Genomic DNA, 14294 nt, shown 5'->3' on the forward strand with positions numbered 1-14294 from the left:
TTTTTTTTCAAAATCAAGTGTAATTGGTTCAAATAATTTTTAAAAACAAAAGCATTAGCTTTTATAATAGGCAGTTCAAATGCACTCCTTTTTGTCAAGGAAATGCTTGGCAATATGTAAAATGTTAACTTTTTCACTAATCACCATCTCATTTTCTCCTTTCTAGGAAAATTAAAGTTTGGGACTTGCAAGCTGCTCTAGACCCTCGAGCCCCCGCAAGCACATTATGTCTGCGCACATTGGTGGTAAGTGATCTCTTGAATGGGGAGTGGTTCCCTATGCTGGAGGATGACAGTCGCAGATGGCCTTGTCTCGGTGTATCTCAAGGAAGCTTGTATCTCATGCCATGCCTTCAGAGAAATTCACTGTTAAGTTTGTTTAGCCAAAATCAGAGAATATTTGACGTTTACATGACTGAGTTCTTTCCTGGGGGAGTAATAATGTACCTTGAGATATGAACACAGGCTTCCTCATTTTTAAGTGGGCTGGTCTCCTCACAGAGCATGCAGTGTTTTCTTCCTGCAGGTTTGGGAGATTTTTTAATGTGGCTATCTGTGGTTGTGTTATATTTTGATAACACACCACAGTTTTATACTTCTAAGGTGGAATTTCCCCTCAATCTATATTTTATGGATTATAGCTTTGTCATATAGGAATACTGTATTTTTATATGTTAATTTTGTTTTAGCAACTTTACCAAGCTCATTATTTCTAATAGTCTGGTTGGTTCTGTTATATTTTTGAGGAGATAGTCATTTGAAAATACTGATAGATTTGTCTTATTTTCAGTAGTTTGCTTTTTATTTCTATTTCTTTACTTCTTGCTTTACTAGAACATGCAGGACTGTAGTTGGGGCTATTCTTGTTTTCTTCTTGATTTTAATGGGAATGCTTTAATGTTTCACCATGAATTTTGATGTTGGCTATGGTTTAAGATAGATATTCTTGGTCATGTTAAATAAAAAACAACGTAGCCTTCCTGTTTTAGGTTTTACAGTGTATTTTTACAGTGTATCAAGAATAGATATTAAATATTGTTTGTTTACCTTTCTGAGGTCCTTTGTGAGTTGATCTTCTTTGACATATAAATGGGCCAGGATCTAGGATACAAAGTTTAATAAAAGAAAAGGCCTAGAAGGAAAAGAAAAGTATTTGTTCTTAGGGTGAAGGACAAAGCTCAGTAAATTCTGGAAAATTAGCAAGCCTGGATAAGCAGCTGCATTTTCAGCTTGTGCTGAATCCCTCGTTGTGAGATACAAGGGATTGTAAAGATCTCATTTTCTTCATTAAGCTGTTATATTTCATAGGAACATTCTGGACGTGTGTTTCGGCTACAGTTTGATGAGTTTCAGATCATCAGCAGTTCCCATGATGACACTATTTTGATTTGGGATTTCTTAAATGTGCCTCCCAGTGCCCAGAATGAGACCCGTTCTCCTTCCAGAACATACACTTACATCTCCAGATAACAGTCTGCACTTTTACCCGTTTCAGGTGAGTCCCCCTCTGCTTCTAATTTTGCTGATTGAATTCACCTTTCTTTGGGGGAAATTTTGTGATTTGGGTTCCTTGGTGATATGAACCAAGGTCTCTGTTAGATGTGTTGATTTTTGAACAGTTCTATTATAAGGCTAGATCTTTACAGTCATATCAAAACAAGATCTAAATTGGAATCCTGCATAGGGTGTAGGTTTTCATACTGACAGATGATGACTGTGGTTCCTGTTTTTAAAAACTATTTTCCTAAATAGTTTTCCAGGTCATATCAATTTAACACCAGTAAAGTCCCTCGAATTTTATTTTGAAGTATAAGAATTTCCTTTTTCTTTCCTTTCAGTTGTATATTTTGTTTTATTATTATTTTTTTTTTTTAAATTGTCATCAACAAAATCCCTCTACTCCCCCCCACCAGCACTCCCTCAAGGATGCATCAAAGAGGACTATCTGTTGTGAGAGCCCCTAAAACCCATTCTTCATCCATGAAAGACAATAGGTACCCTGAAAAGCAAAGTCCTTTGCTCTGGTCACAGGAAGACTTAGAACCATTATAACCATTGGTGATGGAATGTTTTGATGACTGAGGATGTCCAGTTTGGAAGATGAGAAGCCGTACTTGGCTGTATCCTAGGAACTGATGACCGTATAGAATAGTATTGACAACTCTGAGCATTTCGCTGTGAACCAGTGAATTTCATGCACATTTAACTTTGTAGATTGAATAAATGTTTGCATCCATTTGTACTACTGTGAATATAGGTATATAAAGACTATTGTTATTAATAAATTCATATTTATTTAAAAGGATTACTTAATTTTAAATCATTATATATTTTCCTGTTCATTGAATATTAAAAGTGTAAAGAAAGCCCATGTACAGAACTGAGAATTTTTTTTATGGGATGAGAGGAAACACCTGGTACCTGCTCACGAAGTTACCATCTTTTCAGATACTCCTTCATCAAGATTCTAAGATCCAGTATTTAGATCTCTTCTAGGAAGTTTATCTTACCCAGGAATCAACAAACTGTAGCCAGGGGCCAAAGTTGACCCACTACCTGATTTTCTTTTCCCCTATCACCATAGGCTAAGAATAGTTTTAACATTTTAAAATGCTTTTAAAAAATTAAAAGAAGAATAGTTTTTTTTTTATGACATGTAAAAATAATACGAAATTTAAATTCCAGTGTCTTTAAATAAAGTTTCGTTGGAACACAGCCATGCTTATTCATTTACGTTTTGTCTGTGGCTGTTTTTATGCTATTGTGTCAGAGTTGAGTAGTTGACACAGAGACTTACGGCCTGTAACATCTAAAGTATTTACCATATGGCCGTTGAAGAAGAAGTTTGCTGACCTCTGGTCTTGGCCCTGCTCTGTCTGTTAGTGGTAAACCAAGGGTCTGCATCAGGTGTTTTCCTCATGCCAACTCAGTTTGGTCAGTAGTGAGTGGTGGGAGTGCTGCCTTTGGGAAGGACTCTGTAGACCCCAAAGGACTGGTTGGGGTTGGCAGTGTACACCATGGGTTTGGGAAGCAAGCAGGAGTGACCTGTAAGCCACTTACCTGTTTACTCTTGCTGGTCTTGAGTGTGTTCAGGTTGTCTCTTGGGATAGTAACCTTTTCCCCTGCTGCTTCCTCTCTGGATAGATTCTTCATAAGTCAGTTGAAAAATCCACATGGCAGAATTATTATATTTATTGAATGGAGTCTTAAAATAGACATTATAGGATAGAGGATAAAGGCAAGGATCTCTTGAATGATTGCTCCAACAGACCCCTGCCTGACCCAAACTGCCTAAGGAAAATACAGGGCAGGAGGAACGGACCCAAGTGAAAACTGGCTCTCCACCCCCCATCTTTCCCTTTCCCTCCCTAGCCTGTTCTGCGTCCTGCTACCAACTGGGGTTATTATAGCTCTGCCTCTCCCTCCCCAAAATCCATTGCTTCAACCAGACTGAAATGTGTTTAATTTCCTTAATCACACTTGAGTAGTGCAAACGTCTACCACTTCCCTCCCCTCACCTTTGTTATTAGGGCTGTGTGGACTCCCTACGCCTACCCCTCTACTTCCCCTGGCTTAGTTTACTGTTTATTTGTATTGAAATGGTCTGTGGGCCTGTCTCCCTCACAAGGCTGAGGAGCTTCTTTATCATGGAGCCCCAGTGTTTGGTTCAGTGCCCAGAGTATTACAAACACTCATTGTTGTTTGTTGGGTAAGTGGCACCCAGGGCCAACATAATGTATTTGTGTTCTTTGTCCTAGGCCACACAAGAATTTGCCCATAAGGCAATAAATGTGTGTGAAACTACAGTGTATTCATGCAATTGCCTTCAGCAAATATAATAATAAGTAAAAAATGGAAAAAGTGATCTTACCTGGCAGAGAGAGATACTAGATCTATTCCCTACATAGAGAGGTACCTGGATCTATCTATCTCCCTCTGCCCTGCCCCCTTCACCTTTGCTGTGCCCTGTTGTTTTTTAACTAATTTTATTGAGGGATGATTTGTGTAAGATAGATTATACTGTTTGATACATTTTTAAAGTATATTCGTAAAGTATAAAATTTTAAAATGTATATGCTTGTAACCACCTTTACAATCAAGAAAAGAATATTTCTATCACTCCAAAAGTTCTCTTGTGTCCATTTGTAATCAGAGCCTGCTCCTACCCCAGCCTTGGCAACACAGACCTGCTTTCTGTCACTAAATAAGTTTGTATTTTCTAGAGCTGCACAGTCCACTGTCTGTCCACTGTAGTAGTCACTAGCCACATGTGACTGTTGAGCTCTTGAAATGTGGCCAGTGCCATTTCGGACCCGAATTTTGAATTGTATTTAATTTATATTTTATTTAAGGTTAAATTTAAATAGCCGCATGTAGCTGGTAACTACTGTATTTGGACCACTTGTAGTTTTAGAAGTTTTATATTTTTAGCTTTTACATTTAGGTCTTTGATTCATTTAGAGTTAATTTTTATGTATGGTGTAAGGTAAGAATGCCATTGTTCTTCTTTTTCATACAGCTATTTTGTTTTCCCAGCACATTTGATTAAAAGACCTTCCTCTTACCCTTGAATTGCTTTAGTATCTTTGCCAAAAAATTAATTGATCACTTATGTATAGGTCTACTTCTGGACTCTGTTCAATTCCATGATTTATGTGGCTGTTTTTTTACTGATACCACACTATCCTTATAATAAATGTTCCAACTTTTTCTTTTTAAAAATTGTTTTGACAATTCGAGGTCCCTTAGGTTTTCATATTCATTTTTTAATTAGATTGTCAAGTTCTAAGAAGATGGTTACTAGGATTATGATTAGGACTGCATTGAATCAAGATCATTTGGGGGAGAATTTCATCTTAACAAATGTTGGATCTTCCAATCTGTACACATAATATATCTTTCTCATTTAGGTCTTCTTTAGTTTTTCTTAAGCAGTGTTTCATAATTTTTCATGTAGAAGTCTTACACAATCTTTCGTTAAATGTATTCCATTCTTTTTCTTTCTTAGTGGGAACTTTTAAAGCCATACATTTTCTTCTATGCACTGCTTTAACTGCATCTTGTCCCTGCTTTTATTTTCCACATAAGAGAAGCACATAAAATAGAACATGGACAACTGTCACTGTAGCTGGACTTCTAGATGAATAAACTCAGGGAATAGGTGTATCATGGAACAATTTAAGTATACTTCATTTTTTTTTTTTTTTTTTGAGACAGAGTCTCGCTCTGTTGCCCGGGCTAGAGTGCCATGGCAACAGCCTAGCTCACTGCAACCTCAAACTCCTGGGTTCAAGCGATCCTCCTGCCTCAGCCTCCCGAGTAGCTGGGATTATAGGCATGCGCCACCATGCCCGGCTAATTTTTTTTTTCTATATATATGCTTAGTTGTCCAGATAATTTCTTTCTATTTTTAATAGAGACGGGGTCTTGCTCTTGCTCAGGCTGGTCTCGAACTCCTGACCTCGAGCGATCCTCCCGCCTTGGCCTCCCAGAGTACTAGGATTACAGGCGTGAACCACCGCGCCCAGCCCTTAAGTATACTTCTTTTGTATTTTTGGTAACTGTTTGTATCTTCACACTCTGTTTAAATAGGCACATGGTAAAATCCAAGACATTCATATTATGTTTTTTTTTCTGGCATTTTTAATAGATGAATCAATAACTTTTATTTATTACCTAAAAGTGCCCTGAAACAAGATTCTTTTGGTGGAGAGATGAAGCAGTGGTCATCAGTGCTGTTTCTCATGGGCTGTGGTAGAAAGGAAACTTCTGTTACTTCTTCGAGGCCCTCCTTCCACCCCCATTTTTGGGAACCTAAGAACAAATGCCTTGTTATAATCCACAATTATAAGTCAGTGGAAAAATCTTATCTGTTTTTTAAGGTAGTGGTTCCCTGTATCCCAGCACAAGGAATAAAACCCCAAATGTGTTTGTCTCTTCAAAGTGAATTACTTTTGACAACCTTGGCAGTTAACTTTATAGATTTTATTGCTTTTTTCCAAATTCTTTTCATTTATGGTAACATTAAAAAAATTATTACCATGTGATACTATGAGATTTATGCATAACAAGAAACATTACCCTAATGATGATTTAACCTTGCAGTAAAATAGTCACCCCTAAAATATCAGGTAAGAGTATCTCTGTGTCAGGAAATGTAACAATAGATTTATTGGCCGAGTCATTTTTTTAAAAAATTACTAACTCCTAAGAGCTGTATGTATATATAGTAGTTGAAAAATTATTCTTTTCTTATTACAAAACAATGTAAAATCATTATGGGGAAATTTAAAAAAATAGGTAAGCCAAAAGAAGAAAATAAACTCCTACTCATGGTTTACCACTATTAACTTCTTTGTATATATCCTTTCAGGCTTTCTGAAATTATGGTTTATAACCATACATGTTTTTAAATGCTTGTTTCCCTCTTTATTATAAAATTGTTACATGTTGGTAATGTCAGTATTTGTCTAAATTATCGTTCCTAATCATCATTCAATTGTTTGGATATGCCCTGTTGGTAGATATTTATATTTCCCACCCCCTAGCTTTTAGCTATTTTAAAGAACTGTGCTATGATCATTTTTTAAGCTTAATCTTTGCCCAGTCCTTTATTACCTTTGGATAAGATTCTGGAAATGCCTGGAGTGTCTGGGTTAAAAGGTACCACGTTTAAAGGCTTTGATACATAGGGTCACGTTGCCCTGCAGAAGAGTTAAGTCAGTTTATACTCCCACCAGCAGCGTTTGAGAGTGCCCCCTTCTCATCTCTGGGTGTTAATACTTTCAAAATAATTCAGGTACTCCTAAATATCCTCAATGGGAAAACAGTGGTAAATGAAATTTAATCATTCGTGAATTCATTGAGAAGGCTTATTAGAATTCTTGATCTTTATGAAAATTGACAACCTTTTGGGAAACGTGCCTTAAAAAAAGTATACAAGCTTTAAAAAGTCTTTCTTTTCTTTTCTTTTTTTTGGGGAGGAGGGGTGTGGGGCATAGAATTTTTTAGACCTAAGGTGACTTCATAAAGACTTTCTTGGCCAATGGTTTAGTGTAGTGTTTGGAAAAGGTTGTGGTGACCCATCAGTAACTGTGATGTAATTGGAGTGGGATTTGACTTTGTTTTGATTTAGAATAGAAAATTTCAACCTGCATTATACATAGTAATGGTAAATATTCTCATGAATATTCTGTTTTCGATGTGTGTATATGTGTGTGTACATATACATACACAGGTAAATGTAGAAATTGTGATTAAAATGTGTTTCTGACTCAAAGCCATGGTAAAAAAAAAAAAAAGTGGAACATTCAGTGGTCTTTTCCCCTACACTGTGTTGTCCTTTTACAAATGATTTATTTGAAAAAGAAGTAATTTCTGATTACTAGCATTCTATTTAGAAGGGATAATTTTTGCATATTTTTGCTTCACAGTAATAGATGAAGGCTCTTCTCTTTAGGATATGAGACGGTGCCTTGTAGGTTCTGCATGTCATGAAAGATTGTGCTAAATATGAAGTCTAATATTAAGCATATTTTGTTATATGCATACTTTTAGCAGCAGCACTGAAAGATGACAGCTTATAGGGTCAGGCATCTTTTTGAATCCCCTGTCACTTAAGGGCTAACTCTCGGAAGTAAACACTTAACCTTTCTGATCCATAGTTCTCTTGTTTGTGATGTGAGTATCATACTAGTTTCTACTCATAGGGTTGTTGAGAGTTTTAAATAAATATGATGCCTGGTATATAGTACACTCAAAACAACTTGCAGCTTCTATTTTTAATGCTAAATATTTGAGAAGTAGTAATCTGTCAGCAGTCCATATGTGTATGTGTGAAAGGGGATGGGGTGTGGCATATAGATCTTTGTCTAACCAGAATACCCATCCATAGCCCTTTGTTTTTGTTTTTCCAGGGTTTTCTAGTCTTGAACTACTGGCTACATGGCTACCAAATGCCTAAGGGAGTTCATTCACAGCTGAGTTACGAAGCTGGAATTGGTTCTAGACGCTGGGTAGATGCAAAGCAGCCTAACTCTTCAAGTACCGACATTTCTCACCTCTGATTCCGGCTCTACTTTGAGAAGGATACCTTAGCTTCACCGACTTCAAGTAGAACAGAAGCCCATTTCCTCCCCTCATCAGTGAAAAAAATCTAACGCTTCAAATGTAAATTGTTCATATAAAAGGAACATACAGTCTGTTTTACAGAAGTAAATCGACTGGCAAGAGAAGACTTGGCCTCTAATTTATATTGCTTTGCACTTTGGTCTGATATTAAGAAACAGCATTCTTCTTCAGTGAAATTTTGGGTGCCAAACACCTACCCAGAATGTCCAGGGCTTTCGTTTTCAGAAGTTAGCATTCTCCTTCTGACCGTCCAAGTCATTATTAATTCTGACTTGTCGTATTAGGAACATGGTGGACAATGGAAACATCTCTCTGGATCGTTTTAGTAATATTTTTTGGATTATACTTTGTTTGTGTACCGATTTCTTTTAATTTAAAGAACTATAAGCCAGTTATATTATCTCCCAACAGGTAATATAGCTTTTTTCATTTATTAACTGTTCTCTGTCCCCCAGCCATCTCTTGATATTTGGTAGAGTAACACCTTTATATGTGTGCTTGCCTCCTAATTTAAAACACTGTATCCGCATGTAGATATAATGTACATAACAGTTTAACCTCAAGGTTGCTGGAGTCAGGGCCCCCTGTGCCTGAGACACTAATACAGAGTGTGTTCGCACTTAGCCATGGGCTGGGCTCAAGAACCTGATACCAGGGTTGTTGTGGTTACCTAGAACCCTTCCTGCAGTATTCATATGGTGTTTTTATTTTGTCATTGTCATTGTGTGTGTGTGGTGTGTGTGTTTTTAATGGGAATCTTGTATTAAAATGTCATTTCTAAAGTTTAACACAAAACGTTTTATTTGTTATGCAGTACATGCAATAGAGAAGTACCTTGAAAATTTTTGTTGTTGTTGTTCTTTTCTTCATAAGTACTCCTGAGCACTAGCGGTCACCTCCCATAGCAATCATTTGGCCTCACTGTCAAAAATCATTATTCTGTGCATTCCCTGGGAAGGGAAGAACAAGAAGGCCCCATTGACTGGGCTTCCTGGCTCTAGAAGTCACGCATCTCGGCCTTGCCAGGGCGTCAGCAGGGCCTGCTTGTGTGTTGGAGCCTGCAGAGCAGGTGAGGCTGGTTCAGAGGCCCATGCTGAGGGGGAGGCACTCCTAAGTGGTGCAAAGCCTCAAGCCCATGCGTCCCACCCCAGTCATCTCTGGTGTCACCCACTGCCGTGGCCCTGGCAGGTCCTCAAACTCCCCAGTGCTCTGTAGCCCAGTGTGTGAATGGCACTGGTGCACTGACTGTGCATGGAAAGGACGTTGGCATCTGGTTGGCACCCTTTTCCCCTGTTCAATATTAGGTTTTGATTTGCCCCTTGCCATTGTTTCCAAAGATCAAAGAATGTCAATAATATTTTAAAGGACCAATAAAAACAACCTCCTGTAAATTAAACCTCTTCCCGTGGAAGCACACTCTACTACTAAAGGGAAAGTCCCTGGGCTCTGATTTGTCCTTTGCGTTGAGAACAGTGTGGGGATCAATGTGTGTGTATGTGATTTGTTTGTTGAGTTGGCTTTGCTTTTTAGTTTTTCTTTTTTAAAAAAAATACATCCTTCCCTCCCACATTACTAAATTAATTTCTGTTTTGGGGAGAGTGAGTCTCAAAGTGTGAAAAATAAGCCTCCATTAATAAGGTGGATGTTGTAAGCTTGACAGTGGTTGTAGAAGTGATTGAACTTTGACCACTCTTCATCTTACAGCTTCCGTATCAAATGGTTAGGGAGGCCCAGGGAGAGGGGGAAGGGAGGAAGTAATTCTCTTGAATGAATGGATTTTTTTGTTGTTGTTTTGCATGTTTAATATAGAAGTTCCTCTTGTTCCTTGGGAGATCATGGCCTTTGAATATGCACACAACCTTTGAATTGTGCCTACTAAATTATAGCAGGGGACTTTGGCACCCAAGGAATTCTGACTTTCTGGGATTATAATAGTAATTCCCAGCCGTACTCTGGACTTTATTTTGCTAACCATAATTGAGCAACTGTAAATTACTGCTATATTAATGTTTTAAAGCACTGGGATAGTCTAATTCTAACTTGTAATTAATTATGTTTGCCAATTATCTGTTTGAAATAAATTTGTGTCTGAACAGCTATTGAAACTGTTAAATTGTACAGATATTATTCATGACAGCTTTGTACTGTGGAATGTGCTTAATAAAAAACAAAAACTTTGACCTTTGTCCAATAAATTGCTAAGTAATGTCAATAAATCAAGTATGAATATTATGCAGTACACCTAATCTGGCTTCATGCGATTGTTACTTCAGCTACTAATTCAAAGCCAATACTCTTAATAAAGTGTTGCAATACTCTGATGTTCTGTTAAGAAATTTTTCGAAAAAACTGTTATATGCTATTAGGAAATCAGTGGCATTCAATTAAAGTTTATAGATTTAAAAATTCTTCTGTAAAAGGTGGAAAGCAAACTTTTTGGCCTGTGAGAACTTTGTAAATGATGATATAATTCCCTGTCTTGGGCTTTTGCTGAAAGCTAACTTGAACCTCAGGAGCCGGGGGCAAGTTGAGAACTCTTCTCCCGCCAATCTGCTTCCCACACATCGCTGCTTCCCAAGTCCCTGTAAAAATATGAAAATGTCAAAAGTGGCTTCCAGGTGTAAGTGGATCCCACCCTTCTTAAGGAAGGGGGTGGAGGTGCGAGAGGTGCAGTTTTGCAGCCCTCTTCACCGTAGCACCTGGGCACTGGGAATGGGATCGTTTAGTTCATCAGTTTCATCACAGGTTGAGTACTCACAGCAGAGGGAATAGTATCTTCACGATTCCACTCGGAAGTCTTTCTGAGTAGTAGCTGAGCTTTCTGGTTACCTAGATATGGCCCATTAGTCAACCGAACTGGTGATGTGGACTTTTTGGATAAGAACACATGGTTAAGAAAATTTACAAGCCACAAAAACAGAATAAAGTAATTCTCCCTCTCCCGTGACCCTCCAATCCCCCAGAAACTATTAACCAGTTTCTTGCATATCATTCAGCAGATACCCCTGTGTGCATAGAAGAATGCATATGTGTATGTGTGTGTGTGTACACATACACCAAAAAGCCCAAACACACCCACATATGCTCACACACACTCATATACACCCACATGCAAACACACACACATATATGCACACACACCCTTCTTTCTTGAATGTTCTTGAATGCTATACATGCTTTACTGCAACTTGGTTTCTCGTCTAATATTTAGGAGATCATCCCCCGTCAGTTTTTGTAATTCTACCTCATTCTCGTTAATGGCTGCGTAGTATTTGGTTATAAAGCTATAGCATAATTCATTTAGCCAGTTCCTTCAGGGTAGAGTTTTAGTTTGTTTCTTGCCTTTTCCTGTAGTGACTATCGTTTTTCACAGGTCTTTCTATCCCTGCCTTTGCTAAACGTAATAAACTATTGTCAGTGATTTGGTCGGTCTCATCATTATGAACAGCAGAGATTGAACCCAGGCCTTGTGTAGTGGGAAGGACAGGAGCTCAGGTGTTGGATTGGCTCTTAACCTTTCCAGCCCTGTCTCCTCCCCTCATAGCTGGTGTTCAGTAACTACTAGTAGGTGAGGTGTTACTGCAAGAAATTGAAAGCTGTGAATGCACCCCGTAATTAAGGAGATTCCAAGAGCGATCTTGTAGAATTCCTTGGATAATCAGAGACTAGAGTGGTGCTTTACCATTCCAGCCTGTTTGTTTTCCAGTTAACAAGGAGAGAAGAAGTTGGGCCATCTGGCTGATAATCCTGTTACTAATTAGCTGCCTGTTAATACCCTCTTTTGGATCTTTACTTCCCTGTGTATAAAAGTGGAGGTTTTATCAGGTCGACTCCTAGAGGATCCACGCCCCAGCTCTGGACAGTCTATTGCCTTGCAAGAATGCAGACCCCGTGATCCCAAGTCTAAATTTTCAAGAAAAGCTGGAAATCTAGATTATGTAGGGACCCAATGTATAAACGTTGGCAACTAATTTTTTTAAAAAAAGTAAATCTCTGGAGCACCAGTTTACCATCTCTGAACTAATGTGATTTTAAGCATTTTTGTTAGTGACCTGTTGAAGCATTCAGTCCAAGTTTGAAGAACTGAAGAGGCGTTTACACCGAGTTATATCGTTAATTTTGTTATTACGAATTATTCAGCTTGAACGGCAGTCAACCTATAATATCCCCAGGGGGTGTTTCTGAGAAGAGAATGAGATCGAAACGTACCACTCTCAGTTAACTGTCTTGTCTCTAAAGTGGACAGGGGAGACTGTCATGCCTCGGTGTGTGTGTCGGTGGTGGGTGACGCTGGTCAGGGCCATATGGCTACTCTCACCCTTGCGATAACCCTGCATGGTTTATATGACCATTTTCTGGTCGAAGAAACTGAGGCTCACCTCTGTCTTTGTTAGTGAGCAGCTGGGCTTAGCTTTGGTTCCAGCCATCTTGGTGGCCGCAGCTGGCGTCTTAGCACGCTGCCCTGGCATCTCCCTCTCCACGCTCCGCGGGCACTGACGATGCCTGCATCAGACTGTGCAGCGCCTCTGAGCTAACAGAGCCTGTGCCCGTCTCTCGTCCCTTCCACTCTAATGTTCCTGGGATGTGTTCTTTGGCCACTGATAACCGTGCGTGGTGTGCCTTGGACAAGGCACAGGTGTGGCAGAGTACAAGGAGCTGGACAGGATGGGTGCAGGGGCCCGACTGTGGCCAGCCCTGTGGGCCATGCTGAGCAGTGGGGGCTCCATCCTGGGGGTTGGGGAAGCCGCTGGCCCGTTTTAAGGTGACCAGTTAGAAGGCCAGTGGCAAGATTCAGGAGAGAGATGCTGAGGTCTGGAATATGGCAGAACACTGAGAAGGTGAGGGGGGTGGTTGGGAGGGGTCCTGAGGAGATGGAAACCGTGGGACTTGGTTGTGGAGGGAGGTGGCGTGGCTGAGGATGGCACCCGTATTTAGAGCGTGTCGCCTATGCACCACCAAGTGGGGCCACGGTGGACGCAGCACACAAGGTCCCTGCTCTCAGGAAGCGTACATTCTAGAAGAAATTGACAAAGCGGAGTGCTGGCCACGGTGCCCACAAGCACGTGCATTAGTGCGGTACATCCAGACGTGAGAAGAGCTGTGGGGAGACTACGCTGGGCCCGAGGGACATCTCATCCTAGACCTCAGCCATAAGAAGGAGCCAGCCATGGGATGAGCCAGGACGAGATGTTCCAGGCTGAGGGGACAGGGACGCAAAGGCCTTGAGGCGGGCATCCCCTGGAGTGGGCAGCCGGCTGCAGGGCCGTCCTGTCTCCCAGATCAGGGAATGGGGCTTGGTTCGGGGGTGGACACTGGGGGTACCCCAGAGAGGTCCCAGTGGGGCCGACCCAGGCTGCCTGGAAGACAGAGGCAAGTGGTGGCTTCCGAGGGAAGAGTCTGGAGGAACATCGGCCCTTAGGAACAGGAGGACAAGCCTGTGACAGAGGTGGGCAGGAGGGGCTGGAAAGGTAGCAGCGTGATAACCAGCTGTCTTTGCAGGGCTGGTGGATGCTTCCAGAACTTGGAAAACCCTCTTTTGCAAACACTTGCCTGCAAGCTGCCCGGAACCCCCAGGGGGACAATGCCTGTCCGCTAATCACCCTGCAGGACACCTACTCCCGCGTCACGCTTGTCCCCGTGGCCAGGATCTGGCAGCAGTAACACCCAGGCGCCCGGATAGCTTGTCCACTGCGGCCCTCGCCTGGCTCGTCCTTGGGAACGTTCCCTGCGGCCCATCTGCACAAACAGACGGGGGCCAGGCCTGCGCCTCAGGAATGAAGAGATAAAAGCGACCATCGGGGCTTTTTCCACCAAAGGCGAAAGCATTTTATAGAACGGGCTGCGAGTTTTTGTTTCAGGAAATTTCATCATGTCTCCAAGAAGGGGAGGGGAAAGGAGGGGGGGAGAGAGAGAGAGAGAGAGAGAGAGAGAGAGAGAAAGGGGGAGAGAGGGAGAGAGAGAGAAAGTTAATTGGCCTCAGATTTTCTCACTCCCTTTTCATGTTGGTAACACGAGTCGGCCCAGGTCAGACTCAGGTCAGCGACGTTTGGGCTCTTTAGTGCCCCTCTGTGAATACCTCATTTCTGTAATAGTTTTTCCTTTAAAAACAGCTCTGCCTTCTTTGGCAGATGGTGACATTCCATTAGCATATGGAATATTTTTCAA

At 40.7% G+C, this 14294-nt stretch overlaps 1 protein-coding gene across 3 annotated transcripts in view; it reads left to right on the top strand.

Annotated features, from left to right (window-relative positions):
• The window catches only part of FBXW11 (F-box and WD repeat domain containing 11), a 121491-nt gene extending 111041 nt beyond the window's left edge, over positions 1-10450 (top strand). For all 3 annotated transcript variants that reach the window (XM_045551178.1, XM_045551181.1, XM_045551179.1), the window contains 3 exons: positions 167-245; positions 1308-1494; positions 7916-10450. In XM_045551178.1, coding sequence (XP_045407134.1) covers positions 167-245; positions 1308-1469 — 241 coding nt within the window. In that variant the 3' untranslated portion in view covers positions 1470-1494; positions 7916-10450. The remainder of the gene's footprint in view (positions 1-166; positions 246-1307; positions 1495-7915) is intronic.
• The last annotated feature ends 3844 nt before the right edge of the window (positions 10451-14294 follow it).

Source organism: Lemur catta, chromosome 5 (assembly GCF_020740605.2).
Source record: "Lemur catta isolate mLemCat1 chromosome 5, mLemCat1.pri, whole genome shotgun sequence".
Lineage (NCBI taxonomy): Eukaryota > Metazoa > Chordata > Mammalia > Primates > Lemuridae > Lemur > Lemur catta.